At 39.5% G+C, this 27,253-nt stretch overlaps 2 protein-coding genes across 2 annotated transcripts; both read left to right on the top strand.

The window, feature by feature from the left end:
* The first annotated feature begins 13,133 nt into the window (after positions 1-13,133).
* LOC131224687 (receptor-like protein EIX2) lies at positions 13,134-16,719 on the top strand. Its single transcript, XM_058219984.1, has one exon. The coding sequence runs from the start codon at positions 13,182-13,184 to the stop codon at positions 16,464-16,466; it is 3,285 nt and encodes a 1,094-aa protein (XP_058075967.1). The 5' UTR covers positions 13,134-13,181; the 3' UTR covers positions 16,467-16,719.
* A 5,527-nt stretch (positions 16,720-22,246) lies between these two features.
* LOC131225048 (receptor-like protein EIX1) lies at positions 22,247-26,942 on the top strand. The gene is made up of 3 exons (XM_058220473.1): positions 22,247-22,925; positions 23,072-23,543; positions 24,080-26,942. Exons 1-3 carry the CDS (start codon positions 22,247-22,249, stop codon positions 26,841-26,843), a joined length of 3,915 nt encoding a protein of 1,304 aa, XP_058076456.1. The 3' UTR covers positions 26,844-26,942.
* Positions 26,943-27,253: the final 311 nt, after the last annotated feature.

The following is a 27,253-nucleotide window of genomic DNA, read 5'->3' as shown; positions in this document are numbered from 1 at the left end:
ATAACTTTTCTAAAGAATAGGACAGAATGAAAGGGATGCAAAATGAGATTTTTCTTATTTAGCGAATATACGTCTTGACTTTACTTCTAATTGATACTAAATGAGTGATTAGAATTTCTTGATCAGCTATTACAATATAAGTACTTCTATTGAGAATATGATAGGCAATCAAAGAGATGTGAAACAAAAATTTTCTTGTCAAGTGACTATACTTTTCTGCTTTACTTCCAATGGACCTAAAATGAGTGGTTAGCATTTCTTAAGCTATCCTTTTATTAATAGCATGTATACGTTCAAGAATATTCCACCAGTTTTTAAATGGTGTGGAACAAACAATAATGTTAATCAAATCCCTTTTAAACATAAATTTCCACAATTGAAAGCTAGTATGAGGACAGCTAAGCCATGTTGTGCAAGGACAACAGGAGGATAAGAAAAATGATTGGTTGTCTGCCAAAATTGATCAGATACATCAAAAAACCATAATTTATGGTCCAGTGCTATCTCTCTGGCTGACAGGCGCTGCTTGTGCATGACATCGGCACCATGGAGACAGTGAGCCCTACCATGAAAATCACATAAAATAAAAATCAGACTCATCTACACATTAGTGGGATATACAATTGGAATCAATTTGGCCAGGTAGGATTGTTTAACATTCACGTAAGATTTGTGAGATATTTGGAGACATGGTCCATCCATGAGAGCTAATGCGGGTTGAATGGTTTGGAAATGCCCACTCCCAATTCTTGAAGAGAAGTCTTGTACTTCAACGGTGTACGTAATGTAACATGCATGTCTGGTGGATAGTTGCTCAAGTGCCCTTTAATGTGCAGCCGCATCGCTGGTAGAAAATAAGGCACATGAATGTGGGATCAGAGCCTCTCAACTAGCAATCCAATGACATAGATGCCAAGCCTATGAGATCATTAGATGGACCACAACTGTAAAAACTAAATAAATGATTAAGAGATTGGAAAGTACGTAAATGTTTGTCATGTGTTGGCCACCTGCTTATCATATTTGCCTGATTTTTCTGTGCACATAATTTAAACAGCAATGATTACTTGAAGAGCCTATCCAATCTTACACAAGTGTAGTAAATGTACAATGTGTTGCATTTGTGCGAACCAAAACATTAATCAACTAGGCCACACAGTGAACATTAATTACCACAAAATTCAGCCATTAATCCACTCATTCAGAGGGCTAGTAGGAACATAATAAGAATCAGTTAGAATAGAATAGCCAACAGTTCACATTGATGGTCCACCTAGGGGCCTGTGGGATGATCATTCTAGATCTTGGAAATATTTGCTGTGGTTACATACAAAGCTTTTTTGTTAGGAGAATATAGATGTGTAGTAGCAAATAGCAATCCTTATGATGGGGCTTGCCATTTAGTGGTTTAAGCCACTGAAATTATCTATCCCACTCAAGGTGGCCCATACACCAAAAAATAACTAAGAATTTTTTCAACTCCCTCAATAGGTGTGGCCACCAACTAAATAGCTAAGGAAAGAAAATATAGCCAAGTTCATACTCAACCATAAAAGGCCATAAATTCTGCAGCCCAAATCCCATGATCTGGTGGATCTGTGCGGCTCATTATATGAATGGTTTCGACCCTCTCTACACAAATTGAAGACCCCAAAATATCCATGACCATTTAAGCAAGTTTGGACAACCTATGCCTGATGAAAAGGGCATTGTCACCGGTAATTGAAATGCGAAAACTCAACAATTATTTATGGCTCTTAGTTGAAAATCAGTCAAAGGGAACATCCTTGCCATCAATTATTTGTACTGAATATTGAGACTTGAACTAATTTCAATTCATGGTATGATTCATGACCCAGTTTATACGCTGACAAGGCAATTAATGGGCTAGGCCAACATGGGCCAACTAAAACCAAAAGTTCTAAATTTATCGGGGCAAACAGGCCCGGCAACAACTCAAAATCAAGGCCTAGACTATGACAGCCCATATGCATGTTTTGATGGTGTTACCCTTTCCCGTATCCAAACAATGGATATAAATACCATTTTGAACAAAGAGTAGCAGCAGGTTGGGCAGCGGACCTAACCCGACACGACCCAACAAGCCTAGCCTAGCTATGGCTGAGCTTGAAACTACTATCTGAGCTTATGGATCAAATGTGGCCTCCCATGCATGGCTCAATCAATTTTGCAGGTGGGGCTAAGCTAAATTGATTTTAATATACTTGACCTTTTATGTAAATGCATTATATGCTACAAGTTTTAAGTGTTCTGCTACGAGTTTTAAGTGTTCGGGCAGTTCAAGGACCTAGCCTGGCCTAGCGAAAACTTATTGCCACCCTAATTTTGAACCATGTTTGAATCTCTGAAAAAAAGATCTCCCAATTGAGAGTCAGACTTGACCAGACACCATCCTAACCACAAATAACTCAATTTTGGTGAGAACTCTATCAACTACTCTTAATAATAGAATCATGTGGACCCATATGCTGAATCTTTCCATGCAATTAACAAACCATATATTTACTATAAGATTTGTGAGCCAACAAATCCACTCAAAGTCCTATTATGCCAAGCCCCAGGGTATTTTCTATTTGCATCATTTATTCTATGTGAATGGATGTATGTGAACCATCACACCGGTGTGATTCATTGATGGTGGGTTATAATGTTTAGACAACTAATTAAGTACCTGTCCTCACCCATTAATTTATTTTATTTGCAAGGTACACCATTTGCACAGGGACATAGATTGAGTACCCAGCGGGATATGACTGCAGAGCTGGCATGCTACTGTCCAAGATGGCCCAGTTGAGAATATGATCAAATAACTTTCAATCATGCTTTAATTGGTCATTCTCCAATGGCAACTCTAATTTCTAATCAAATCCTGCCATCGTCAGGCCTATATAGACTTTAGCACAAGGGTAGTACCCAATCTTCCAAAAACCTGGCCACCATATTATTTGTGGCAGGATGCGTGGTGACATCTTATATTTGTGGCACTGTGGGACTCACCATGATGTGTGTTTTATATCATTGCTGTCCATTTATTTTGCCAGTTCAGCCCAAAAATGAAACAGATCCAAAGCTGAAGTGAACTACACCGCAGGAAACATTTGCGATGATGACACCACCGTTGAAACCTTTGTAGTGCCTGCTGAGATGTTTATTTGCCATCCAACATCAATGACCACCAATAGTGTATCAGACTCATCAGGTACATACAGGGAAGGTACACCATTTTTGCTATCGTACAAATTACCGAAAGCCTTTGACATGATTTTCCTGCCACTGGGAAGCTAGGTGGGGCCACTGTGATTTCTGTGAGAAATCCATCCCATCTATCCATTGTATGGTAATTACAAGGGGTTATGGGGAACTGTCATCCTCCCTTTGTGAAGTTGACAGAGGTCATAATATCTTTTGAAAAACATACCCAATGAGTCCCACATCCACCCAGGTCGGTAGATCCTTGGCCAACGGCTCACCGTTAAGTATTTGTATTATATTCACGTGTCATTGAGTCCAAAATTCAGTAGATTCAAATGTCAGGTGGACAACACCACAAGAAATAATGTTGATTAAATGCCCACCATTAAAAACTTTTTGAGGGCCACTAAAATGTTTACTTCTCATCTAATTTGTTGATAAGGTCATACAGACGGACCACAAAAATATCAGCTTAATTTTTGTGGGCCAGAAAATTTTTAGATCAGTCTGATATTTATATTTTTCTTTCATCCAAGTCAGTTGGACCTTATCAACAGGTTGGATGGTCAAATTAATTTTTTAATAATAAACATTCAATGAGCACTATTTCATGTGGTGTGGTCCATCTGAAAGTTTTACCTTCATAATGTTTTGGGACCACACCCTAAAATAAGATGCTATACGTCGCTGAGTGATGTTTTTGTTGTATCCATGCCCTTCATCTATTTTGCCAGAACATATTAAACCATGAACCATATCCAAAGTTCATGTCAAGTACACCACACAATTGAAAACTTCCCGAGGCCTCAGTAGTTTTAGATAAGGTGATGTTTTGTGTTTTCCCTCCATCCTGTTAGTGTCAACTTATGATTGTATGACTAATAAACATTGCTGTGTATCTTAAAATAATCATGTGAAATGAAAAAACAGGCCCACATAATAGACGGTCCACATTAAAGGTTGGCCCCTTAATGATGAATGACCCACATTCAAAGTGAGGCAGCATGCTAGACTGCCCACTTGGAAGGTAGGGCCCACACGGTCTACATTAAAATAGGGTATTTTTACACTGTTGGCGTGAGAAATTTCACTTACGTGCCTGGCCGGGCCAGAGATAAATTACTTAGCTCATGGGCTGGGCTAGAGTGTAGTAGGTGGTTATGGGCCGGATGCTTCACCCAAGCCCACTCTATTTGCCACACCTTCTAGAACTAATGAATATATCATTTCAGATTGAACGGCTTGGCCACTCATCAAGCAGGCTCAAAGGTGAGTATTCTTCAGCCTACAATCCAGACTGTTCATTCATCAGTTGAGCCAAATATGAATAGAATGTCAAACGGATAGAAAAATGTAGCCAGCAGTTCAGAGTCATGGCACATGTGTGGCCCACCTGATGGGTGGGCCTGAGCCAACTTGAGGTTTTGGCCGAAACACATCTTGGAGGGAACCTGACTGTTGACCATCCTAGATCTTTCATATGCACTTCTAAATATAAAAATAATAATCTCTAAATGAAAATACAAACAAAAACATTCATAGTTTTGAAATGGGATTGAGTACTGAGTAACTTAGTAGGCTTTATTGTACTAGCCAACACTGTTGGGCCCACCATGAATGTTTGTGGTTTATCCATGCTGTCCATCCATTTTTCCAGTTCATGTTAGGATTGAGCTCAAAATTGAAGCATATCCAAAGCTCAAGTGGACCACAACTGCATAGGGAAATAGTGGAAATAATGATTTCCATGCTGAAACCTTCCTAGGGCCCACGGTGATGTTTATTTGTCATCCAACATATTCATAAGATCACACAAACATGAATAAAGGAAAGACACAAATATCAGCTTGATCCAAAACTTCTGTGGCCCCCATGAATTTTTCAATGGTAGATGTTCAAATCACACTGTTTCTTGTGGTGCAGTCCACATGAGCTTTGGATATGCTTTATTTTTGGGCTTAAGCCCAAAAATTCTCTGGTAAAATAGATAGACATAGTAGATAAAATATATGAATCATGGTAGGCCCCACAGAGTTTACTCAGTACGCAAAGAGTTACTGGGAAGGCAATCTGCTTCCCTCAGTTTTTATGTTACAATGCTAATCAAATGAAACAATCCAGACCATCCATCCAATCCCACCCACTGTTCAAGTGACACTAAGAAAGCCATACAATCTGATCCTTGGACTACAGTTCGTCCCACCAAGAATACCCATATCCATAGCTCAAGTGGTAGACTGAGTGAAACATACCTCGTTTCAACACTGAGGTCTTGGCATCCATCCCTAGTGGGGGTGGCTAATAGTGAAGTGTGAACTGACAGTGGGTGTACTAACAAGCTTTAAAATAAAATTAAAAATTTTAAATAAAGAAAAAAGGCCTATGGATCCTATGCACCGATGGTAATTTGAGTTTCCAATACAAGTAGACTTGTAAGATTGTGCAAGTGGAGCCCATGGTTTAGTACCAGTGTCGCCTATGGCAGATGAACCCAATGAGCCAAAAGAACAACACACTAACACCTAGTTTAAAAAACATATGAGTATTGAGCCAGCTGACCCTACTACGAAAAAGCCACCGAATCACGCGTTGATTGGCCCAAGTGCCTAATTCAAGTCCATTTCCAACTTTTAAATGTCCTAAATTATCTTCGCACATGTGAACTTAAAATGTTCCACCTAAAGGAAATTAATTAAATTAATTGAAAACACAAAATTTAGACCTTTCACCATTTTATTTAACTATAGAGAAAGTTATAGAAAAAAAATAAAAAAAGAGTCATCTTCATGTCTTAAGTCTATATTATCATAGACTTGACTTGGAATTATAAGTCATTTCGTGTTCTACTTGGGCTTCAATGCAATATAATGACTTGTCCGAAGAATGGGACATGCAATAAAAGAGATGCGAATTGAGACTTTTCTTTTTTAATGACCATACTTTTCTACTTCTCATGGATGCTAAATAAGTGGTTAGCATTTCGCTATTAATATACAAAGACTTCTCCAAAGAATGGGACATGCAATAAAAGAGATGTTAAATAAGAATTTTCTTATCCAGTGACTATACTTCTCATGGATGCTAAAGAAGTGGTTATCATTTTGTAAGTTATTATAATACAAGGACTTCTCTAAAGGATGGGACGGGCAATAAAATAGATGCCAAATGAGATTCTTTTTATTCGTTGACTATACGTTTTTACTTGCAATGGATGCAAAATAAGTTATTCACATTTCTTGAGCTAGTACAATATAAAGACTTTTTTTCAAAATAAGATAGGCAATGAAAGAAATACGAAGTTTAAATTTTCTTATCCGGTAATTATACTTTTCTACTTTACTTTCAGTGGACCTTAAATGAGTGATTATCATTTCTTAAGCTATGATTTTATTAGTGGCATATATATGATCGAGAATGCACAAACAATTTTTAAATGGTGTAGAACAAACAATAGAGTTCTAATTAATCAAGTCACTTTTAAACATAAATTTCCAAAATTGAAAGCTAGTCTGATGACAGCTTAGCCGTGTTGTGCAAGCAATTGGAAGATAAGAAAAATGACCGTGCCAGAACGGATACGTCAAGGTACCACAATTTATGGTATGGTGTCATCTCTCTGGTTGACAGCCACTTAGGCAAGACATCAACACCATCTACCAAGAAAATCACATAAGATAAAAATCAGGTCCATCCACTCATTAGTGGGACATACACTTAGAATCAATTGGACTTGGTAGGATTGTTCAACATTCACATTAAATTTATGGCTAGGATCTTCTAATGGGGGATATTTGGGGACATGGTCCATCCACAAGAACTAATGCTGGTTGAATGACTTGGAAATGCCCACTCCTAATTCTTGAATTGGAGGAAAATTTTATGCTTATGGTGCACATATATAATGTAACATGTCCAATAGATAGCATAAGAGGATAGTAATAATGATAATAGTAGTTGCTCAAGTGTACTTTGAATGTGCAGCTGCCTCACTTGTGGAAAATGAGGCACATGAGTGTGGGATTAGAGACACTCAACTAGCAATCCAGCGGCATAGATGCGAAACCCATGAGATCATTAGATAGGCCATGGCAGTAAAAATTAACTAAATGATTAAAAGATTGGAAAGTTTGTATAATTCTGTCATGTGCATCCGACCTACTGATCATATTTGCCAGATTTTATAAATGAGCTGGCAAAATGGATGTACGGTGTGCAGAGAAAATACAAACATCATGGTGGGCCCACAAAGCTTTGACGCCAGCTAGTCCGCAAGCACTGTGGAGACTGTGGGCCGTGCCATGAAGATCACCTAAAAAAAAAAAAACTCAATCCGGTCCACTAATTAAGCAGACGTACGATTTAGATCAACGGTTTGGATGAAGAAGGGATGGCCCCAGTTGTACAGACAAAGGCGTAAGGAGACTCTATATGTCCTCGTTTTGAGGAACAGGCTGGCACTTCCCTCCACTGTTTCTCAGAAATCGTACATACAGCTGTCCACCTTTCCCTAGGGACATACAACGGTCTGATTTTTTTTTATTTTATTTATTTATTATTTTTATTTGTTTTTTGGTGACCTTCTCTTATACAAGTAAATTTGGTTTACTTCCAAAGAACACTAAAAAGAGGATGGACGACTCACTCGACTCATTGAATTAGACTTAAGACTCAGCCAGACCTTACCCAACTCATCACCTACACAGTTCACTCCAAACTCCATCGAATCTAGACCATCACTCCTGACCCGGTGACTTGGGTGAGTCAAGCCCATTCACTCCTGACTAGGTGAGTTGGGTGAGTCAAGACTACTCGAGACCAGACGAGTTGGTCCGAGTGGCCGAGTCACAGGACATTCAAGAGATAGACCTAGAATGGGCTATGACCTAAAATTTCTCACTCAGAGTCAAAGCATTCCATAAAATGAAGTTAGAAACAACAATTATCAACGGTTCATATTCAAGGGACTAAGACCATTGACTGAAGCTTTATGAATGATCACTGGAATATTGTGATTCTATCTAAGTGGGCTTCCTTTGGTCAATGGTTAGTTTCTTGTCAATTCCAAAACCATTAAAGTGTCGGCACATGAATAAAATCTGAACCGTTAATCTGATTCGCCCATTGTTAAAACCAATGGTTCGATCATCCTCACCACATGATTGGATAACTTAAGCAGAGAAATGTGGCCCGTTGCTTTCTTTCTTTCTTTTTTCAAACATTCCTTTGTTGGCCGTCCATTGAGATGGCTGGATTGTGTCAATCCTTTCAGTTTCTATGGTGTGGCCCGATACGGTGGGGTCCACTGAATTGAAGAGGTCAAATCTCCTAAATGTGTGCCAGTTGCACAATGTTTGTTTGACTTCAAAGGAGGAAAATTTTGATTCTTCTGGAGAAAGGCTACTGTGATCCTTCACCACCATTTTAAAAATGGTGGTGATTCATCATCCGCACATGTGGCACTCACGTTCGGCTGCCCACAGATGATATCCCAAAAGTCAAATGGATCAAGCAATCCTAAACTTCCAATTGATGGCTATTGAATGAATGGCTAAAAGTAAAATGGTGACTGGTCCAAGTTCAAAATCAGATGTTTACTTGTAATTTATTGCTTATATTTGCTAACCAAAAGGTGATATAATCCTAGAAAGACCTTAGGTTATATGCTTTCAAAAAATCATATATTTTGAGTTATTTTTAGTGTATGTGTTCTAGAGTTTGGCCAACTTACTTTCTCAGCGAACCTAACTTCAGGTTTGTGTTAAATTTCAAAATATGTTGAAAATTCGGCTAGCATAGCTTTTGGTTCGGCTGGCCTAACTTGAAGTTTGGCCAGCCCGAGTGAAGTTCGAATCAATTTCTAACAATGTAAATTTTTGAATTTCGCGAGAATTCCGTCAGCTGAATTTTGGATAAATTTTGTCCCGTGCAATCTGGGAGAGCTAACACAATGAATTGGTTTGATGGCATAGAAAAAATGCGTGTGGACCTAGAAAGGCTCGGTGGTGATCCCCATTCCAACTTTTCCCCCTTTTATTTTTTTGGAAATCTTCTACTTGTATAATTTAAGGAAAAATAAAAAATAAAATTTACAGCATTTCGAGTGGGGCCAACAAAAAACCCGGACCACACCTATCATGTAGACAAGCCTTAAACATGGAGGCTATTGAGGACTACTAAGAAGACAACCTGATTTTATTTTTTCTTTCGGATTGCAACAGATGAATGAAGTATATTTCACACACATAAAACGTTAAGCTCATAGAGCTTCGGGGGTTGAAAGAACATCCTAAGAGGGGTTGGAGAGAATTTTGTTCCTTACAGAATATGGATGCACCGTTCCCCCAAAAAACAACCCAGACCGAATGATCTTGATGAAAATTTCGTGAAATTTTAAGTTGGATGTGGACAATAAATGTATTTCCTTATTTTAAGTTGTGCGAAACCCTCTCACTACTTTCCTTGGACCATGGTTTTAATATTCTTCTGAGGCAAATTTCACATTACAATGCACGTGGGTAGGCTCGAACTTAGGCTCAAATGTGCTAAATTTTGTCCTGGATTGGTGAGCTGGCGATAATCTAGGTGGGGATTGTCTTCGCTATCTTAGTCGTTAGAACTGGGAGATCCCAATCCTCCATTATGTTCCACGAGGATTGTTGAGGTGTTCGGGAATGTTTTTCATTTGGAGTCTATTAGAGGAGAGAGATTTGGATGCAATCTGAGTTCTCTAATTCATTTAAAAAGCTTTCCAAAACGTCCTAGCTGTTGATTATTGGGGTAACCTAGTAGCCCTTTTGCTTCATTTTGAGATTATCAAGAGATAACTCGTTATGGTGCAAGTTATTGTGTGCGGCCAAAAAACTCAGAACCCACTGAGTTTTTTAGAATACCTTGATGATTGGTGTCCCACAAGCTTTGAGAGACCAATCTGGTCCGTCCAGAAGTATCAAACCGTTAGATAAGCTGTCTGATGGGGTTTTGTCATGATCACTCAATCATCTTTCTCGACAATCCAAGAAACCCATCTTTTTGTGGTGGGCCCCATTTTCTAATTAGAAGCATCCAGCGGGTGGCCCATATCACCGAGAAATCATCAATACTAGTTGACTCATTTGTCGGAATCAATGGTTTAATGTGATGAACGGTTTAGATTAGTCATCTAATCTCAGATGGTGGGCCACAATTCGAAACAACACCATTCGTCACTGGCGGAAAATGAAGGAGAAGGAGAAGATTTCCTTCTTTAAAAATATCGGTTCAAACCCAGTTTGATCGAGATTGCCGGTTCAGTGCATCGTAGCCGTGCACAGGCCATGCACATGGACCAAGCTGATATTTATATTTTCCTTTTATCCAAGTTTGTTGGACCTGATCAACAGGTTGGATGGTCAACAAACAATACAGTAGACCTTAAGAAAAATTTTAATAATAAACATCCAATGAGCACTACTTCCTGTGGTGTGGTCCATCTGAAATTTTTACCTTCTTAATTTTTTGGGACCACACCCTAAAACAAGATGCCAAAACATGAATCATTTTAAACCATGAACCATATCCAGCAGTTCAGAGTCATGGTACATGTGGCCCACCTAATGGATGGGCCTGAGCCAACTTGAGTTTTTGGCTGAACCACATCTTGGAGGGAACCTGACTGTTGACCATCCTAGATATTTCGCATGCATAATTTCTCATTATAATAATAATAATCTCTAAATGAAAATACAAACAAAAACATTCGATAGTTTTGAAATGGGATTGAGTAACGAGTAACTTGGTAGGCTTTATTGTACTAGCCAACACTGTTGGGCCCACCATGAATGTTTGTGGTTTATCCATGCTGTCCATCAATTTTTCCAGTTCATTTTAGGATTGAGCCCAAAATTGAAGTATATACAAAGCTCAAGTGGACCACAACTGCATATGGAAATAGTGGGAATAATGATTTCCACGTTGAAACCTTCCTAGGGCTCAAAGTGATGTTTATTTGTCATTCAACCTATTCATAAGATCACACAAACATGAATAAAGGAAAAACACAAATATCAGCTTGATCCAAAAATTCTGTGGCACCCATGAATTTTTCAATGGTAGATGTTCAAATCACACCGTTTCTTGTGGTGCGGTCCACGTGAGCTTTAGATATACTTTATTTTTAGGCTTAAGCCCAAAATTGTATGGTAAAATGGATAGATATAGTAGATAAAATATATGAATCGTGGTGGGCCCCACAGAGTTTAATCAGTACGCTAAGAGTTACTGGGAAGGCAATCTGCTTCCCTCAGTTTTTAAGTTACAATGCTAATCAAATGAATCAATCCAGACCATCCATCCAATCCCACCCACTGTTCAAGTGACACTAAGAAAGCCATACAATCTGATCCTTGGATTACAGTCGTCCCACCAAGAATAGCCTATGGATCCTTTGCACCGATGGTAATTTGAGTTTCCAATACTACTAGACTGGTTAGATTGTGCAAGTGGAGCCCATGCTTTACTAAACCAACCCACTGGTACTATGGTCGCCTATGGCAGATGAACCCAATGAGCCAAAAAAACAACACACTAACACCTAGTTTAAAAAACAGATAAGAGTATTGAGCCAGCTGACCTAACTAGGAAAAAGCCACCGAATCACGCGATGAATCCCCACCATTAAAAGCTTCATGGGGCCCATGCACAAAAAAAAATCACTAAGAACTTTTCCAGCCCCTTCAATACGTAGACAATTAAGGAAAGAAAATGTATACATTACACACGTGCCATACAAGTAGTCAAATTAAACTATCCAAATTAGGGTATCCAATGTAGTTGTACTCTTAACAAAAATTATTCTTATTTGATTAAAAAAAAAGAAAAAAAAATTTAATTATCAATCTTATTAATTTTCACAAACAAGCCTCCAGGAATCAGAGGTTAGGATGGTTCAACTAATCTAATCTTGGGATTGTAACTTTGCTACAGTAGGCTGCATAATCCTGTTATTTTATTTGATTTAATGTATGCCACGATGTACAATTTTTGAGTGCTCATGTATCAAGCTCAACCGCAGCCTGAGTTTCATGTAATTTCTCTTCTTCTAGACCGTTGAGATGGTGGGCCGTACTATGAAGATCACCTAAATTTAAAAAAATAAAAAAAAAAAATCAATCCCGTCCACTCTGCCCATTTGAGGTGGGCCCCGGTGAATCCCACTGTAGGGCCCCATGAGTATGATGTATTTTCATTACATCCACTCTGCCCATCCATGTTGAAAGCTCATTTATAAAATGGTACAAAAAATGAAGTAGATCCAAATCTCATGCGGAACACACCACATGAAATAATCTTGATTGAATCCCCACCATTAAAAGCTTCGTAGGGTCCACCAAAATGCTTATTGTGGATCCAACCTGTTGATAAGGTCACAAAGACCTGGATGAAGAGGCTACACAAATATCACCTTGATCCAAAACGTTGACGCCAGCTAGTCCACAAGATCACCTGAAAAAAATAAAAATAATAAAAATCAATCCGGTCCACTAATTAGGCAGACGTACTATTTAGATCAACGGTTTGGATGAAGAAGGCAGGGCCCCAGTTGGACAGACAAAGGCGTAAGGAGACTCTGCATTTCCTCGTTTTGAGGACCAGACTGGCACTTCCCTCCACTGTTTCTCAGAAATCGTACATACAGCTGTCCACCTTTCCGTACTATGGACCCCAAAATGGATGGACGATGATCCTTGTCCCCAAGATGTGCTAAGGAACTTGATAAACGGTTTTGATGTCTTAGACGATCAAGATGCCAGAGACTCGCCTTGTCAAGAGCGGAATCGGATTGGTTAGGATTGCTTGATCAGTGTAAAGAGAAAATGGTGGTGAACTAGCATGATTGATGTGTGCGGTCTTCAGATCTTATAAATTAAGGAGAGCGGAAGGAGAAATCAGCAAAGATTCAATTTCCCTTTTCTAGAGCAGAGAGAAAAGGAATGGAGAGTTGTTATTCTCAGCAGAGAAGATTTCTTATTTCTGTCTTTGTTTTAAATGTATTAATATATTGGGGAGGATATTGGAAGGTGAGTGGTTGCTTCGATTCCGAGAGAAAAGCTCTCACCACCTTTCGGAAGGCTCTCAACGATTCCTTCAATATTCTCTCTTCATGGGATGATGATGCCTCTGACTGCTGCAAATGGAGAGGAATTACCTGCCACAACATAACTGGGTTTGTTCTTAAACTCGACCTCCATGTCAAGGACTCCCGCCTCGGACTAGGTGGCAGAATTGATCCAGCTCTGGTTCAACTGAAGCATCTTCAGTTCTTGGACTTGAGCTCGAATGCTTTTAATGGCGCACCAATTCCAGATTTCCTGGGTTCAATGAAGGAGTTGAGGCATTTGAACTTGTCAGATGCAGGGTTCAGCGGGAGAATCCCTCGTCAGCTTGGAAACCTCACTAAACTCATTTCCCTGAAGCTTTCTTCACCTTCTTTGAGTGCCAAAAACCTTTGGTGGTTGACAAGCCTACCTTCTCTCACTTACCTCGACATGTCTTTTGTGAACCTTTCCATGGCAAGCCATGATTGGGTGCACGTAATGAACATGTCTCCTTCCCTCGTTGAGTTGTACCTATGGAACTGTGGTCTTTCATATATTTCTCCAACTCTTCCTTCTGTTAATTTCACATCTGTCCGTGTCCTCGATCTCAGTGAGAACAACTTCAATTCTAGCATTCCAAACTGGATAGCTAACATTAGTAGCCTCGTGTCCTTGTATCTCTCAAATGACAACTTTCATGGTGAGGTTCCTTATGATCAATTTTCAAAACTTCCTAACTTGGAAGAGTTGTGGTTGGGATCAACTGATGATAGCCTGAGGGTTGATTGGTCAGAGTTCCTTGAAGGCAGCTGGAGGAAGCTGAAGATACTTGATCTATCTTTCAGTCAGCTGCATGGAGGAATCCCCAACTCTATTGGGAATATTACCTCACTGGTGGATCTTTATTTATCATTTGGCGAGAATATAACAGGTAGCATTCCAAGAGCCATAACTAAGCTTATCAATTTAGAGAGCCTGTCTTTGTATGGATACAAAATGCATGCGGCCATTCCTGATTGGTTATCTGAGCTCGAAAATCTTAAACACCTTGCTTTCAGGGAATGCATGCTGACAGGTCCAATCCCTGCAGCTCTTCTTGGAGGATTGTCTTCCTTGGAAGAATTAGATCTCTCATGGAATCAGTTGAATGGAAATATCCCTGCAGCTCTTGGAGGATTGTCTTCCTTACTGTATTTATCTCTCCGTGGGAATGAGTTGAATGGGAATATCCCTGCAGCTCTTGGAGGATTGTCTTCCTTGGAAGAATTAGATCTCTCAGGGAATCAGTTGAATGGGAATATCCCTGCAGCTCTTGGAGGATTGTCTTCCTTGGAAGAATTAGATCTCTCAGGGAATCAGTTGAATGGGAATATCCCTGCAGCTCTTGGAGGATTGTCTTCCTTGGAAGAATTAGATCTCTCAGGGAATCAGTTGAATGGGACAATCCCGACAACTTTAGGACAACTTTCTAACTTGTCTTGGCTTTTACTCTCTTACAACTCCTTGACAGGAAACGTGTCTGAAAGCCTTTTTGAAAACCTCAAAAAGTTGACGGGCTTAACTTTGTCTTCCAATTCTTTGGTTTTTTATCCACACTCTGATTGGGCCCCTCCATTTCAGCTTTCTTACATTAACCTAGGATCATGTCATTTGGGTCCTCGATTTCCTCTCTGGCTACGAACACAAAAATACGTACAGAATTTGGATCTCTCTAACACAACCATCTCTGGCATCATCCCCACCTGGTTTTGGGATTTAACACCCCAACTTTTTGAATTGAACCTTTCAAATAATCAGATTTTTGGCCAATTGCCCAACCCTTTCAAAATGCAACCTGGGGCCTTCTCCATTGATTTGAGTTTGAATAATTTCAGTGGTCCCATACCCTGCATATTGAATGGAGCCTCTTTTCTCGATCTCTCCAACAATCAATTTTCTGGGCCAATCCCACCAAATTTTACATCCACAATGCAGCATTTAAATTATTTTTCTGCTAGAGGTAACCAAATCAGTGGCATGATTCCCTCATTCATAGAAGGAATAAACTCCTTGACTGTCCTTGACCTTTCCCGAAACAATATAGGTGGAATCATTCCATTGAGATTGGGTAATTGCATAGCACTTGAGGCACTTGATTTGAGCAAGAACAGGTTATCGGGAGGAAAATCCACATCTTTGGGTCTGTTACGTCAACTCCAAACAATGCACTTGAGCAACAATAACCTATCGGGAGAAATCCCTTCATCTTTGAAGAAATGTACTAGTCTGGAGACTCTCGACCTTGGACACAACAATTTCTCGGGTCATATTCCCACTTGGATTGGAAAAAGCTTTCCAGCTTTAAGAATTCTGAGTTTACGATCAAATATGCTTACTGGCAACATCCCGGCACAAATATCGAACCTGACTTCTCTTCAGATCCTTGATGTGGGACAAAATTATTTATCTGGTTCAATTCCCCAAAGTTTTGAAGATCTCATGGCCATGAAGAAGACAAACCTCAATCTTTCCTATGGAGGGATAGGAACATCATATTACAAGGAAAACTTGTTTTTATCAATGAAGGGGCAAATGCTTGAATACACTAGAACAGTTTCACTTGTTACGTGCATGGACCTTTCAAGAAATAACTTATCTGGAGAGATCCCAAAAGGACTTACAAATCTTTTGGGATTGCGTGTCTTAAACTTTTCGGAAAACCATTTAACCGGAGAGATCCCAGACAAGATTGGTAAATTGGCATTGCTAGAATCTCTTGATTTCTCAAAAAATCAGCTTTCAGGTACAATTCCTTTGAGCATGTCAAATTTAACTTTTCTTAGTTACCTGAACTTATCATTTAACAACTTGTGGGGGAGAATTCCAACTGGAAATCAGCTCCAGACACTTCCATATCCTTCAATTTATATGGGCAACAACGGACTTTGTGGATCTCCTCTTCCAAATAAGTGTGTTGATGATGAGACACCTCAGGCTCCAATGCCTGTTGGTGGTGACTTAGAAAAAGACGAAGAAGAGTATGAAATGCGTTGGTTTTACTCTGCAGTTGGACCAGGATTTGCCATTGGATTTTGGGCCTTCTGTGGTGTTCTAATACTCAAGAAGCCATGGAGGATTGCTTACTACCGCTTCTTCGATGATCTGGAAAATAGACTGTGCTTCAATTGTCATTGTACATGATGCTAGGTTGAAAAAGTTTGATTGAAATTACCAGGTCATGAATGATGAATAATTGTTTGTAACTTAGGTTGCCTCACAGTGGATCTTTTTTTTTTTCCTTCCGCCGGTACTTCTTATGAGAGTTGTAATAAAAAGCTTTGTAATGAAAATTTGGGGAGGAAGCTAGTCAGTGTTGCCCCTCTAATGTATATAATTTTCGAGTATCAATAAAATTACAGGTGGTGTGCTCCCACCTTTCTGTAATATATATATGTATGTATATTCCTAGTTTATACCCTTCATCTGCTCTACTCCTCAATTGGGCCACACTTGAAGAGAAAAGTGTGCTTAGTAAAATGGTGAAAGAGATGGACAGCATGGATATATATAAGACGCATAAATCAAGGTGGGCTGCACAGGGATCCACCAAAAATCCGTGTCCTAAAACAACTGGCTGACTACCTAATTGGACCTTTTATTTTTCATGGGACCAAAATGGCCCAACTTCCATGTGCGCCTCTGTTGGATCCACAAGTGTGGTGGTGGTGGTGAGTGTGACTTGGCTGCCACCCAAAATGGGCAATGTGGGTGACTGTAGGGCCCACCTTGATTTATGTATTATATATCCATTGCGTCTATCTTCTTTTACAGCTTATTTTATAGTGTGGTGCCAAATATGAAGAACATACAAATTTCATATGGACCACACCACAAGGAAGGTGGCTATTGCCCATTAAAAACCTATTCGTGGCCAACAAAAGTTTTGGACCAAGCTGATATTTATATTTTCCTTTCATCCAAGTCTGTTGGATCTTATCAACAGGTTGGATGGTCAACAAACATTACAGTGGACCTTAGGAAATTTTTTTAAAATGGATGTCCAATGAGCACTATTTCCTGTGGTGTGGTCCATCTGAAATTTTTACCTTCTTAATTTTTTGGTAGCACACCCTACAATAAGATGCCAAAACATCACCGATCTCTACTGTGGCAGGACCTGTGCAGCCTGATGTTTGTGCTGTATCCCTGCCCTTCATCTGTTTTGCCGGATCATTTTAAACCATGAAGTATATCCAAAGTTCCATGGAGTACACCACATGCCTACAATAGAAAACTTCCCAAGGCCACAGTAGTTTTAGATAAGCCGATATTTTGTGTTTTCCCTCTATCTGATTAGTGTTACCTTATGAACAGTTTGTATGACTAATAAACATTGTTCTGTACCCTAAAATAATATTATGAAATGAATAAACATGCCCATATAATGGACGGTCCACATTAAAGGTCAGCCCGTAATGATGAATGACCCATATTCAAAGTAAGCCAGCATGTTAGACTGCCGCTTTGAAGGTAAGGCCCACACGATGGATGGTTCACATTAAAGTGGAGTATTTTTACATGGTTGGGCTGAGTGTTTCAGTTATGTGCCTGTCCGGGCTAGAGAGAAATTACTTAGCTCATGGGCTGGGCTGGAGTGTAGTATGTGGATATGGGCTGGATGCTTCACCCAAGCCCACTCTATTTGTCATGCCTTCGTGTTTCACTTATGTGCCTGTCCGGGCTAGAGAGAAATTACTTAGCTCATGGGCTGGGCTGGAGTGTAGTATGTGGATATGGGCTGGATGCTTCACCCAAGCCCACTCTATTTGTCATGCCTTCGAGAACTAATGAATCATTTCAGGTTGAATGGCTTGGCCACTCATCAAGCAGGCTAGAAGGTGAGTGTTATTCGGCCTACAATCCAGACTGTTCACTCATCTGTTGAGCCAAATATGAATAGAATGTCGAACGGATAGGAAAATGTAGCCAGCAGTTTACAGCCACCTGATGGGTGGGTCTGAGGCAACTTGATTTTTTGGCTGCAACACATCTTCGAGTGAACCTGACTGTTGACCGTCCTAGATCTTTCATGTGCATTTCTCATTATGGTGATGATAATCTCTAAATGAAAATACAAACAAAAACACTCCTAGTTTTGAAATGGGATTGAGTAATGAGGCTTTGCCATACTTAGTAAACTATGTTAGGCCCACCATGAATGTTTGTGTTTTATCCCTGCTGTCCATCCATTTTTCCAGCTCATTTTAAGGTTGGGCCTAAAATTGAAGCATATCCAAAGCTCAAGTGGGCCACAACCGTAAGTAAATAGTGGGAATAATGATTTCCAAGTTGAAACCTTCCTACGGCCCACAGTGATGTTTATTTGTCATCCAACCTATTCATGAGATCACACAGACATAAATAAAGGAAAAACACAAATATCAGCTTGATCCAATACTTTTGTGGCCCTCAAGAAATTTTCAATGGTAGATGTTCAAATCAAATTGTTTCTTGTGGTGTGATCCACATGAGCTTAAGATATGCTTTATTCTTGGACTCAAGCCCTAAAATTATCTAGTAAAATGGATACATGTAGTGGATAAAATACATAAATTAGGGTAGGCCCCACGGAGTTTACTTGGTATGCAATCTGCTTCCCCCAGTTTTGACGTTACAATGCTACCAGCTTCAGCTGGCCACTTCTAATCAAATGAATCAATCCAGACCATCCATCCAATCCCACCCACTGTTCAAGTGACACTAAGAAAGCCATACAATCTGATCATTGGATTACAATCATCCCACCATGGATAACCTATGGATCCTATGAATCAATGGTAATTTGAGTTTCCAATATAACTAGACTGGTCAGATTGTGCAAGTGGAGCCCATGCTTTACTAAAGCAAACCACTGGTACTATGGTCCCCAATGAGGGTTGAACCCAATGAGCCAAAAGAAGAACACACTAACACCTAGTTTAAAAAACAGATGAGTTTTGGGCCAGCTGACCCAACTAGGAAAAGCCCCGGAATCACGCGATGATTGGCCCAAGTGCCTAATTCAAGCCCATTTCCAACTTTTACATGTCCTAAATTACCCTCACACATGTGAACTTATTAATGTTCCACCTAAAGAAAATTAATTAAATTAATTGAAAACAAAAAATTTGGACCTTTCACCATTTTCTTTAACGGTGGAAAATGTTATTGGAAAAAAGAAGAGTCATCTCTGTCTTTAAGTCTATATTATCATAAACTTGACTTGGAATTATTAGCCGTTTCATGTTCCACTTGAGCTTCCATGCAATACAAGGACTTACCTAGAGAATAGGACATGCAATAAAAGAGATGCAAATTAAGACTTTTCTTCTTGAGTGACTATACTTTTCTACTTCTCGTGGATACTGAATGAGTTGTTAGCATTTAGCTATTACCATACAAGGACTTCTCCAAAGGATGGGACATGCAATATATAAAAGAGATGTTAAATAAGAATTTTCTTATCTAGTGACTATACTACTCATGGATGCTAAAGAAGTGGTTATCATTTCATAAGCTATTACAATACAAGGACTTCTCTAAAGAATGGGACGTGCAATAAAAGAGATGCATGCCAAATGATATTCTTTTTATTTGTTGACTATACTTTCTGACTTTACTTCCCATGAATACTAAATAAGTGATTCACATTTCTTGAGTTATTACAGTACAAGGATTTCTTTTAAAAATAGAATAGACAATGAAAGAGATGTAGAATGAGATTTTTTTTGATGGGGTGACTATACTTTTCTACTTTACCTCCAGTGGACCTTAAATGAGTGGCTAGCATTTCTTAAGCCATGCTTTTATTAGTAGCATAGATAGACAATTGAGCCATGTTGTGCAAGGGCAATTGGAAGAAAAGAAATTTGACTGTGTCAGAACTGATTAGATAAGTCAAGGTACCACAATTTATGGTATGGTGCCATCTCTTCTGCTGACGGCCACTTGGGCAAGACATCAACACCATCTACCATGAAAATCACATAAAATAAAAATCAGGCCCATCCACTCATTAGTGGGACGTTCAGTTGGAATCAATTGGACTAGGTAGGATTGTTCAACATTCACATTAGATTTGTGGCTATGATCTTCTAATGTGTGATATTTGGGGACATGATCCATCCACAAGAACTTAATGCGGATTGAATTGGAGGAAAATTTTATGCTTATGGTGTACAAATATAATGTAACGTGTCCGGTGGATAGCATAAGAGGATAGTAATAATTATAATAGCAATTGCACAGGTGCACTCTGAATGTGCAGCCACCTCACGGGTGGAAAATGAGGCACATGAGTGTGGGATTAGAGCCGCTCAACTAGCAATCCAGCCACATAGAGCCTATGAGATCATCGGATAGGATATAGCAGTAAAAACTAATTACTGAATGATTAAAAGATTGGGATGTATAATTTTGTCATGTGCGTCCCAACTGTTGATCATATATTCCTGATTTTATGTGAACATAATCTAAACAGCAATGATTGCCTGATGAGCCAGTCGTATCTTACACAAGTGTACTAAATATACAACGTGTCGCTTGTGTGGGAATCAGAACATTAATCAAGCAGGCCGCACTGTGAGTGTTGATTACCACAAAATTCAGCCATTCCCCTGATTCGGTGGGCCAGTAAGAACATAATAAGAATCAATTAGAATAGGATATCCAACAGTTCACATTGATGGTCCACCTAAGGGCCTGTGTGATGATCATCCTAGATCCTGCAAACATTTGTTATGTGGTTACATATTGATATAGAGAAGGACATGATGAGGTTGATCACCGTCTTCCTCAAGGAATAACTACTCCAAATCCATGGAGTTCTTGACTCCACATAGAGTTTTCTTGAATTCACAAGGGATAAAAATAGAAATTATTTCTAATAAATTTGAAATAAATTAATTGATTATAAATAAAATAAAATTATAATCCTTTAAATAATGAGCTCCAACCTATGATGAACTTTTAGACTCAAACTCCCTAAAAATGTGGCAACTTACCATTTATAGACGGTCATGATTCCTACTAGACTTCATGGTTTTCAGCTAAAAATAGTAAGTGTCCAATTTGGCCTAACCATCTTGTTCTCTTAATTTTTCTAAGCCATTTGCATGTTGGGCAAACTCTTAAAACTAAAAGGATCAAAAGTTATAATAAAACTAAAACTTACTATTTATAGTGAAAACGAAAATAAAATGGACTTTTTGACCGTCGATGTGATGAAATCTTACAAATCCGGCATGGAAACTAGGTGTAGCAGGTTGGTTGGCTAACGTAGCTTCTCCTGCCTCAAAATCATATATGTTACATCAAAAAACCCATTTAGGTTTGCGAGATACGACTGTTTTAAGGTTCTGATGGTCCTAATGATCACTTTCACCTCTGATCAGGCCTTCTCTAGTCCATCTTTATCATGAAAGTGTTTGCGACCTGCTCTACATGGTATATGGAGCTCTTCTGTAAGGTGAATGCAGATGCGCCCCTGCAAACCATTAAGTGATTACTCAGTGATTAAGCCACTGAAATTATTTGTCCCACTACAAGTGGGCCATGCACAAAAAAAAATAAAAAATAAATAAAATAAAATAAAAAATCACTAAGAACTTTTCCAGCCCTTCAATACGTAGACAATTAAGGAAAGAAAATGCATACATTGCACACGTGGCATACAAGTAGTCAAATTAAACTATCCAAATTAGGGTATCCAATGTAGATGTACTCTTAACAAAAATTATTCTTATTTGATTAAAAAATTTTAAAAAATAAAATAAAATTTATCAATCTTATTAATTTTCACAAACAAGCCTCCAGGAATCAGAGGTTAGGATGGTTCAACTAGCATGATGGATGTGTGCGATCTTCAGATCTTATAAATTAAGGAGAGTAGAAGGAGAAATCAGCAAAGAATCAATTTCCCTTTTCTAGAGCAGAGAGAAGGAATGGAGAGTTGTTATTCTCGGCAGAGAAGATTTCTTATTTCTGTCTTTCTTTTAAATGTATTAATATATTGGGGAGGATATTGGAAGGTGAGTGGTTGCTTCGATTCCGAGAGAAAAGCTCTCACCACCATCCAGAAGGCTCTGAACGATCCCTCCAATATTCTTTCTTCTTGGGATGATGCCTCTGACTCCTGCAAATGGAGAGGAATTACCTGCCACAACACTCATTATGACGGGTTCCTTATTAATGGCGGAATTGATCCGGCTTTGGTGGAACTGCAGCATCTTCAGCTCCTGGACTTGAGCTTTAATGCTCTTGATGGTGCACCAATTCCAGATTTCCTGGGTTCAATGAAGGAGTTGAGGCATTTGGACTTATCATGGGCAGGATTCGGCAGGAGAATCCCTCATCAGCTTGGAAACGTCCCTAAACTCATTTCCCTAGACCTTTCTTATTCTTCTTTGAGTGCCAAAAACCTTTGGTGTTTGACAAGCCTGCCTTCTCTCAATTACCTCGACATGTCTTATGTGAACCTTTCCATGGCAAGCCATGATTGGGTGCACGTAATGAACATGTCTCCTTCCCTCATTGAGCTAGCCTTATACCATTGTGGACTTTCATATATTTCTCCAATTCTTCCTTCTGTTAATTTCACATCTCTCCGTCTCCTTGATCCATGTGCTACACATTGAGTTACAACAACTTCAACTCTACCATTCCAAACTGGATAGCTAACATTAGAAGCCTCGTGTCCTTGGATCTCACATATAACAACTTTCATGGTGAGGTTCCTTATCATTTTTCACAACTTCCTAACTTGGAAGACTTGTTGCTGGGATCAACTGATGATAACCTGAGGGTTGATTTGTCAGAGTTCCTTGAAGGCAGCTGGAGGAAGCTGAAGATACTTCATCTATCTTTCAGTCAGCTGCATGGAGGAATCCCCATCTCTATTTGGAATATGACATCACTTGAGTCTCTGTTTTTGAATGCATGCAAAATGCATGCGGCCATTCCTGATTGGTTATATGAGCTCAAAAATCTTAAACGCCTTTCTCTATCCGATTGCATGCTGACAGGCCCAATCCCTGCAGCTCGGCTTGGAGGATTGTCTTCCTTAGAAGAACTAGATCTCTCAGGGAGTCAGTTGAATGGAAATATCCCTGCAGCTCTTGGAGGATTGTCTTCCTTAGTAGAATTAGATCTCTCATGGAATCAGTTGAATGGGACAATTCCAACAACTTTAGGACAACTTTCTAACTTGTTTTTGCTTGACCTCTCAAACGTGTTTGAAGTGTTTTTGAAAACCTCAAAAAGTTGACGTACTTCTATTTGTCTTCCAATTCTTTGGTTTTTGATCCACGCTCTAATTGGAAAGTAATTGGAAATTACGCTGTCTCCCAAACTGATAAGAACCTCGCTAAGGCCTAAGGCTAGTCGGTGCCACACGTGTACACGTTTGCAAAATGTAGGTCGTTCATCAGGTGGGTGCCTAGCCCAACAATCAGGACATGCAGTCACTTGGTGGCCACAATCTACACCCAATGTAGACGTTGGCCCACCCGATAATCTGACCATATATCCTATATCTTATCCATCGCATACTCATGGGTTGGCCAAGATTATGAATAGTGAATGTGAATTTGCTGACATGGCACGTGGAAGGTCCAACCTGTTCATCATGTGGGACCCGTGTAGATGGTCTCACCTAAAATTCACATAGGTCCAATCCTCCAGTGGACCAGCATGTGATTTGAATGTGGACCATTGGCCGCTCATATGATCTAGGCTCCTCAGCTGATGGCCGCAGCATGAGTAGGATTGTGACGCAGGGATGAACGTGATGATCCAGCTCTGGTTGAACTGAAGCATCTTCAGTTCTTGGACTTGAGCTTTAATGCTTTTCATGGCGCACCAATTCCAGATTTCCTGGGTTCAATGAAGGATTTGAGGCATTTGAACTTGTCAGATGCAGGATTCAGTGGGAGTATCCCTCATCAGCTTGGAAACCTCTCTAAACTCATTTCCCTGAAGCTTTCTTCAGATTATTCTTTGAGTGCCAAAAACCTTTGGTGGTTGACAAGCCTACCTTCTCTCAATTACCTCGACATGTCTTTTGTGAACCTTTCCATGGCAAGCCATGATTGGGTGCACGTAATGAACATGTCTCCTTCCCTCGTTGAGCTAAGGTTGCTCGATTGTGGTCTTTCATATATTTCTCCTACTCTTCCTTCTGTTAATTTCACATCTCTCCGTGTCCTCGATCTCCGTTTTAACGACTTCAACTCTACCATTCCAAACTGGATAGCTAACATTAGTAGCCTCGTGTCCTTGTATCTCTCACGTAACAACTTTCATGGTGAGGTTCCTTATCAATTTTCACTACTTCCTAACTTGGAGGAGTTGTGGTTTGGATCAACTGATGATAACCTCAGGGTTGATTGGTCAGAGTTCCTTGAAGGCAGCTGGAGGAAGCTGAAGAAACTTCATCTATCTTTCAGTCAGCTGCCTGGAGGAATCCCCAACTCTATTTCGAATATGATATCACTTGAGTTTCTCGGTTTGTCATTCGGTGAGAATATAACGGGTAGCATTCCAAGAGCCATAACTAAGCTTATCAATTTAGAGAGCCTGTCTTTGTATGGATACAAAATGCATGCGGCCATTCCTGATTGGTTACATGAGCTCAAAAATCTTAAACACCTTTCTCTCCAAGATTGCATGCTGACAGGCCCAATCCCTGCAGCTCGTCTTGGAGGATTGTCTTCCTTAGAAGAATTAGATCTCTCACGGAATCAGTTGAATGGAAATATCCCTGCAGCTCTTGGAGGATTGTCTTCCTTACAAGAATTATCTCTCCAAGAGAATCAGTTGAATGGGACAATCCCAACAACTTTAGGACAACTTTCTAACTTGGGTTGGCTTGACCTCTCTGACAACTCCTTGACAGGAAACGTGTCTGAAAGTGTTTTTGAAAACCTCAAAAAGTTGACGTCCTTATATTTGTCTTCCAATTCTTTGGTTTTTGTTCCACACTCTGATTGGGCCCCTCCATTTCAGCTTTTTGACATTTACCTAAGTTCATGTCATTTAGGTCCTCGATTTCCTCTCTGGCTACGAACACAAAAATACGTACAAGTGTTGGATCTCTCTGACACAACCATCTCTGGCATCATCCCCACCTGGTTTTGGGATTTAACACCCCAACTTCGTTCCTTGAACCTTTCAAATAACCACATTTTTGGCCAATTGCCCAACCCTTTAAAAATGCAGCCTCAATCCTTCATTGATTTGAGTTCGAATCATTTCAATGGTCCCATACCCTGCATATTGAATGGAGCCAGAGTACTTGATCTCTCCAACAATCAATTTTCAGCCCCAATCCCACCCAATTTTACATCCACAATGCAGTATTTAGAATACTTTTGTGCCAAAGGTAACCAAATCAATGGCACGATTCCCTCATTCATAGAAGGAATGAAATCCTTGACTGTCCTTGACCTTTCTCGAAACAATATTGGTGGTATCATTCCATTGAGTTTGGGTAATTGTGTAGCCCTTGAGGCAGTTGATTTGAGCAACAACAGGTTATCAGGAGAAATACCCAGGTCCCTGGGTCAGTTGCGTCGACTCCGAACAATGCACTTGAGCAACAATAGCCTATCAGGAAAAATCCCTTTGTCCCTGAAGAAATCTTCTAGTTTGGAGACTATGGACCTTGGATACAACAATTTCTCAGGTCATATTCCCACTTGGATTAGCAAAAGCTTTCCAACTTTAAGAATTCTGCGCTTACGATCCAATATGTTTACTGGCAACATCCCATCACAACTATTAAACCTAACTTCTCTTCAGCTCCTTGATGTGGCACAAAATTGTTTATCTGGTTCAATTCCTCAAAGTTTTGAAAATCTCATGGCCATGAAGAATGAGCAGAAGATAAACCACGTTCGTTCCTATGGAGGGATGGGATCATCATATTATGAGGAAAACTTGCTTGTGTCAATGAAGGGGCTAGTGCTTGAATACACAAGAACAGTTTCACTGGTTACATGCATGGACCTTTCAAGAAATAATTTGTCAGGAGAGATCCCTGAAGGATTCACAGGACTTTTGGGATTGCGTGCTTTAAACTTATCTGGAAATCATTTGACCGGAAAAATTCCAGACAAGATTGGTAAATTGGCATTGCTAGAGTCTCTTGATTTCTCTGAAAATCAGCTTTCAGGTACAATTCCTCTGAGCATGTCAAATTTAACTTTTCTAAGTTGTTTAAACTTGTCGTTTAATAACTTGTGGGGGAAAATCCCATCTGGAAATCAGCTCCAGACATTCCAAGATCCTTCTATTTATATGGGCAACATCGGACTTTGTGGACCTCCTCTTCTAGATAAATGTGTTAGTGATGAGACTCCTCCAGGTCCTGGTTACGTTGAAAAAGATGAAGAAGAGGATGAGATGCGTTGGTTTTACTCTGGGTTGGGACCAGGATTTGCAGTTGGATTTTGGGCCTTATGTGGCATTTTAGTGCTCAAGAGGTCTTGGAGGATTGTCTATTACCGCTTCTTTGATAAGATGAAAGATAGACTCTTTTAGTAATTGTTATAGGATGTTATACTGAAGAAGTTTGATAGAAATCAAAGTAATGTGTAATGAATAATTGTTGTAATGTTGGATGCTTCACAAAGGTTGGTTTTTTTTATTTTTTATTTTAAGTACTTTAATGAGAATTGTAATAGAAAGTGTTAGCGATGAATTTGAGGAGAGAATCCGTCAGTATAGCCCCCTCTAATGTATGTAATAATTATCAATACAATTACAATTGATGTGCTCCTACATTTCTTTTAAAAATTAAAAATTAAAAATAATAAATATTCCTATTTTGTATAAGCCAGTTGCTCTTCTCATCAATTGGGGCACGCCAATAAGAGAAACTGATGCGGATTGCCTGCAAAAGCGTTTCTTACCAAGATTAACACGAGTAATGGTCCAGTGCTCAGTCCAAT

The sequence above is a fragment of the Magnolia sinica genome, chromosome 14 (genome assembly GCF_029962835.1).
Source record: "Magnolia sinica isolate HGM2019 chromosome 14, MsV1, whole genome shotgun sequence".
In the NCBI taxonomy this organism is placed as follows: Eukaryota; Viridiplantae; Streptophyta; class Magnoliopsida; order Magnoliales; family Magnoliaceae; genus Magnolia; species Magnolia sinica.
This window is presented reverse-complemented; position numbering and strand designations above follow the sequence as displayed.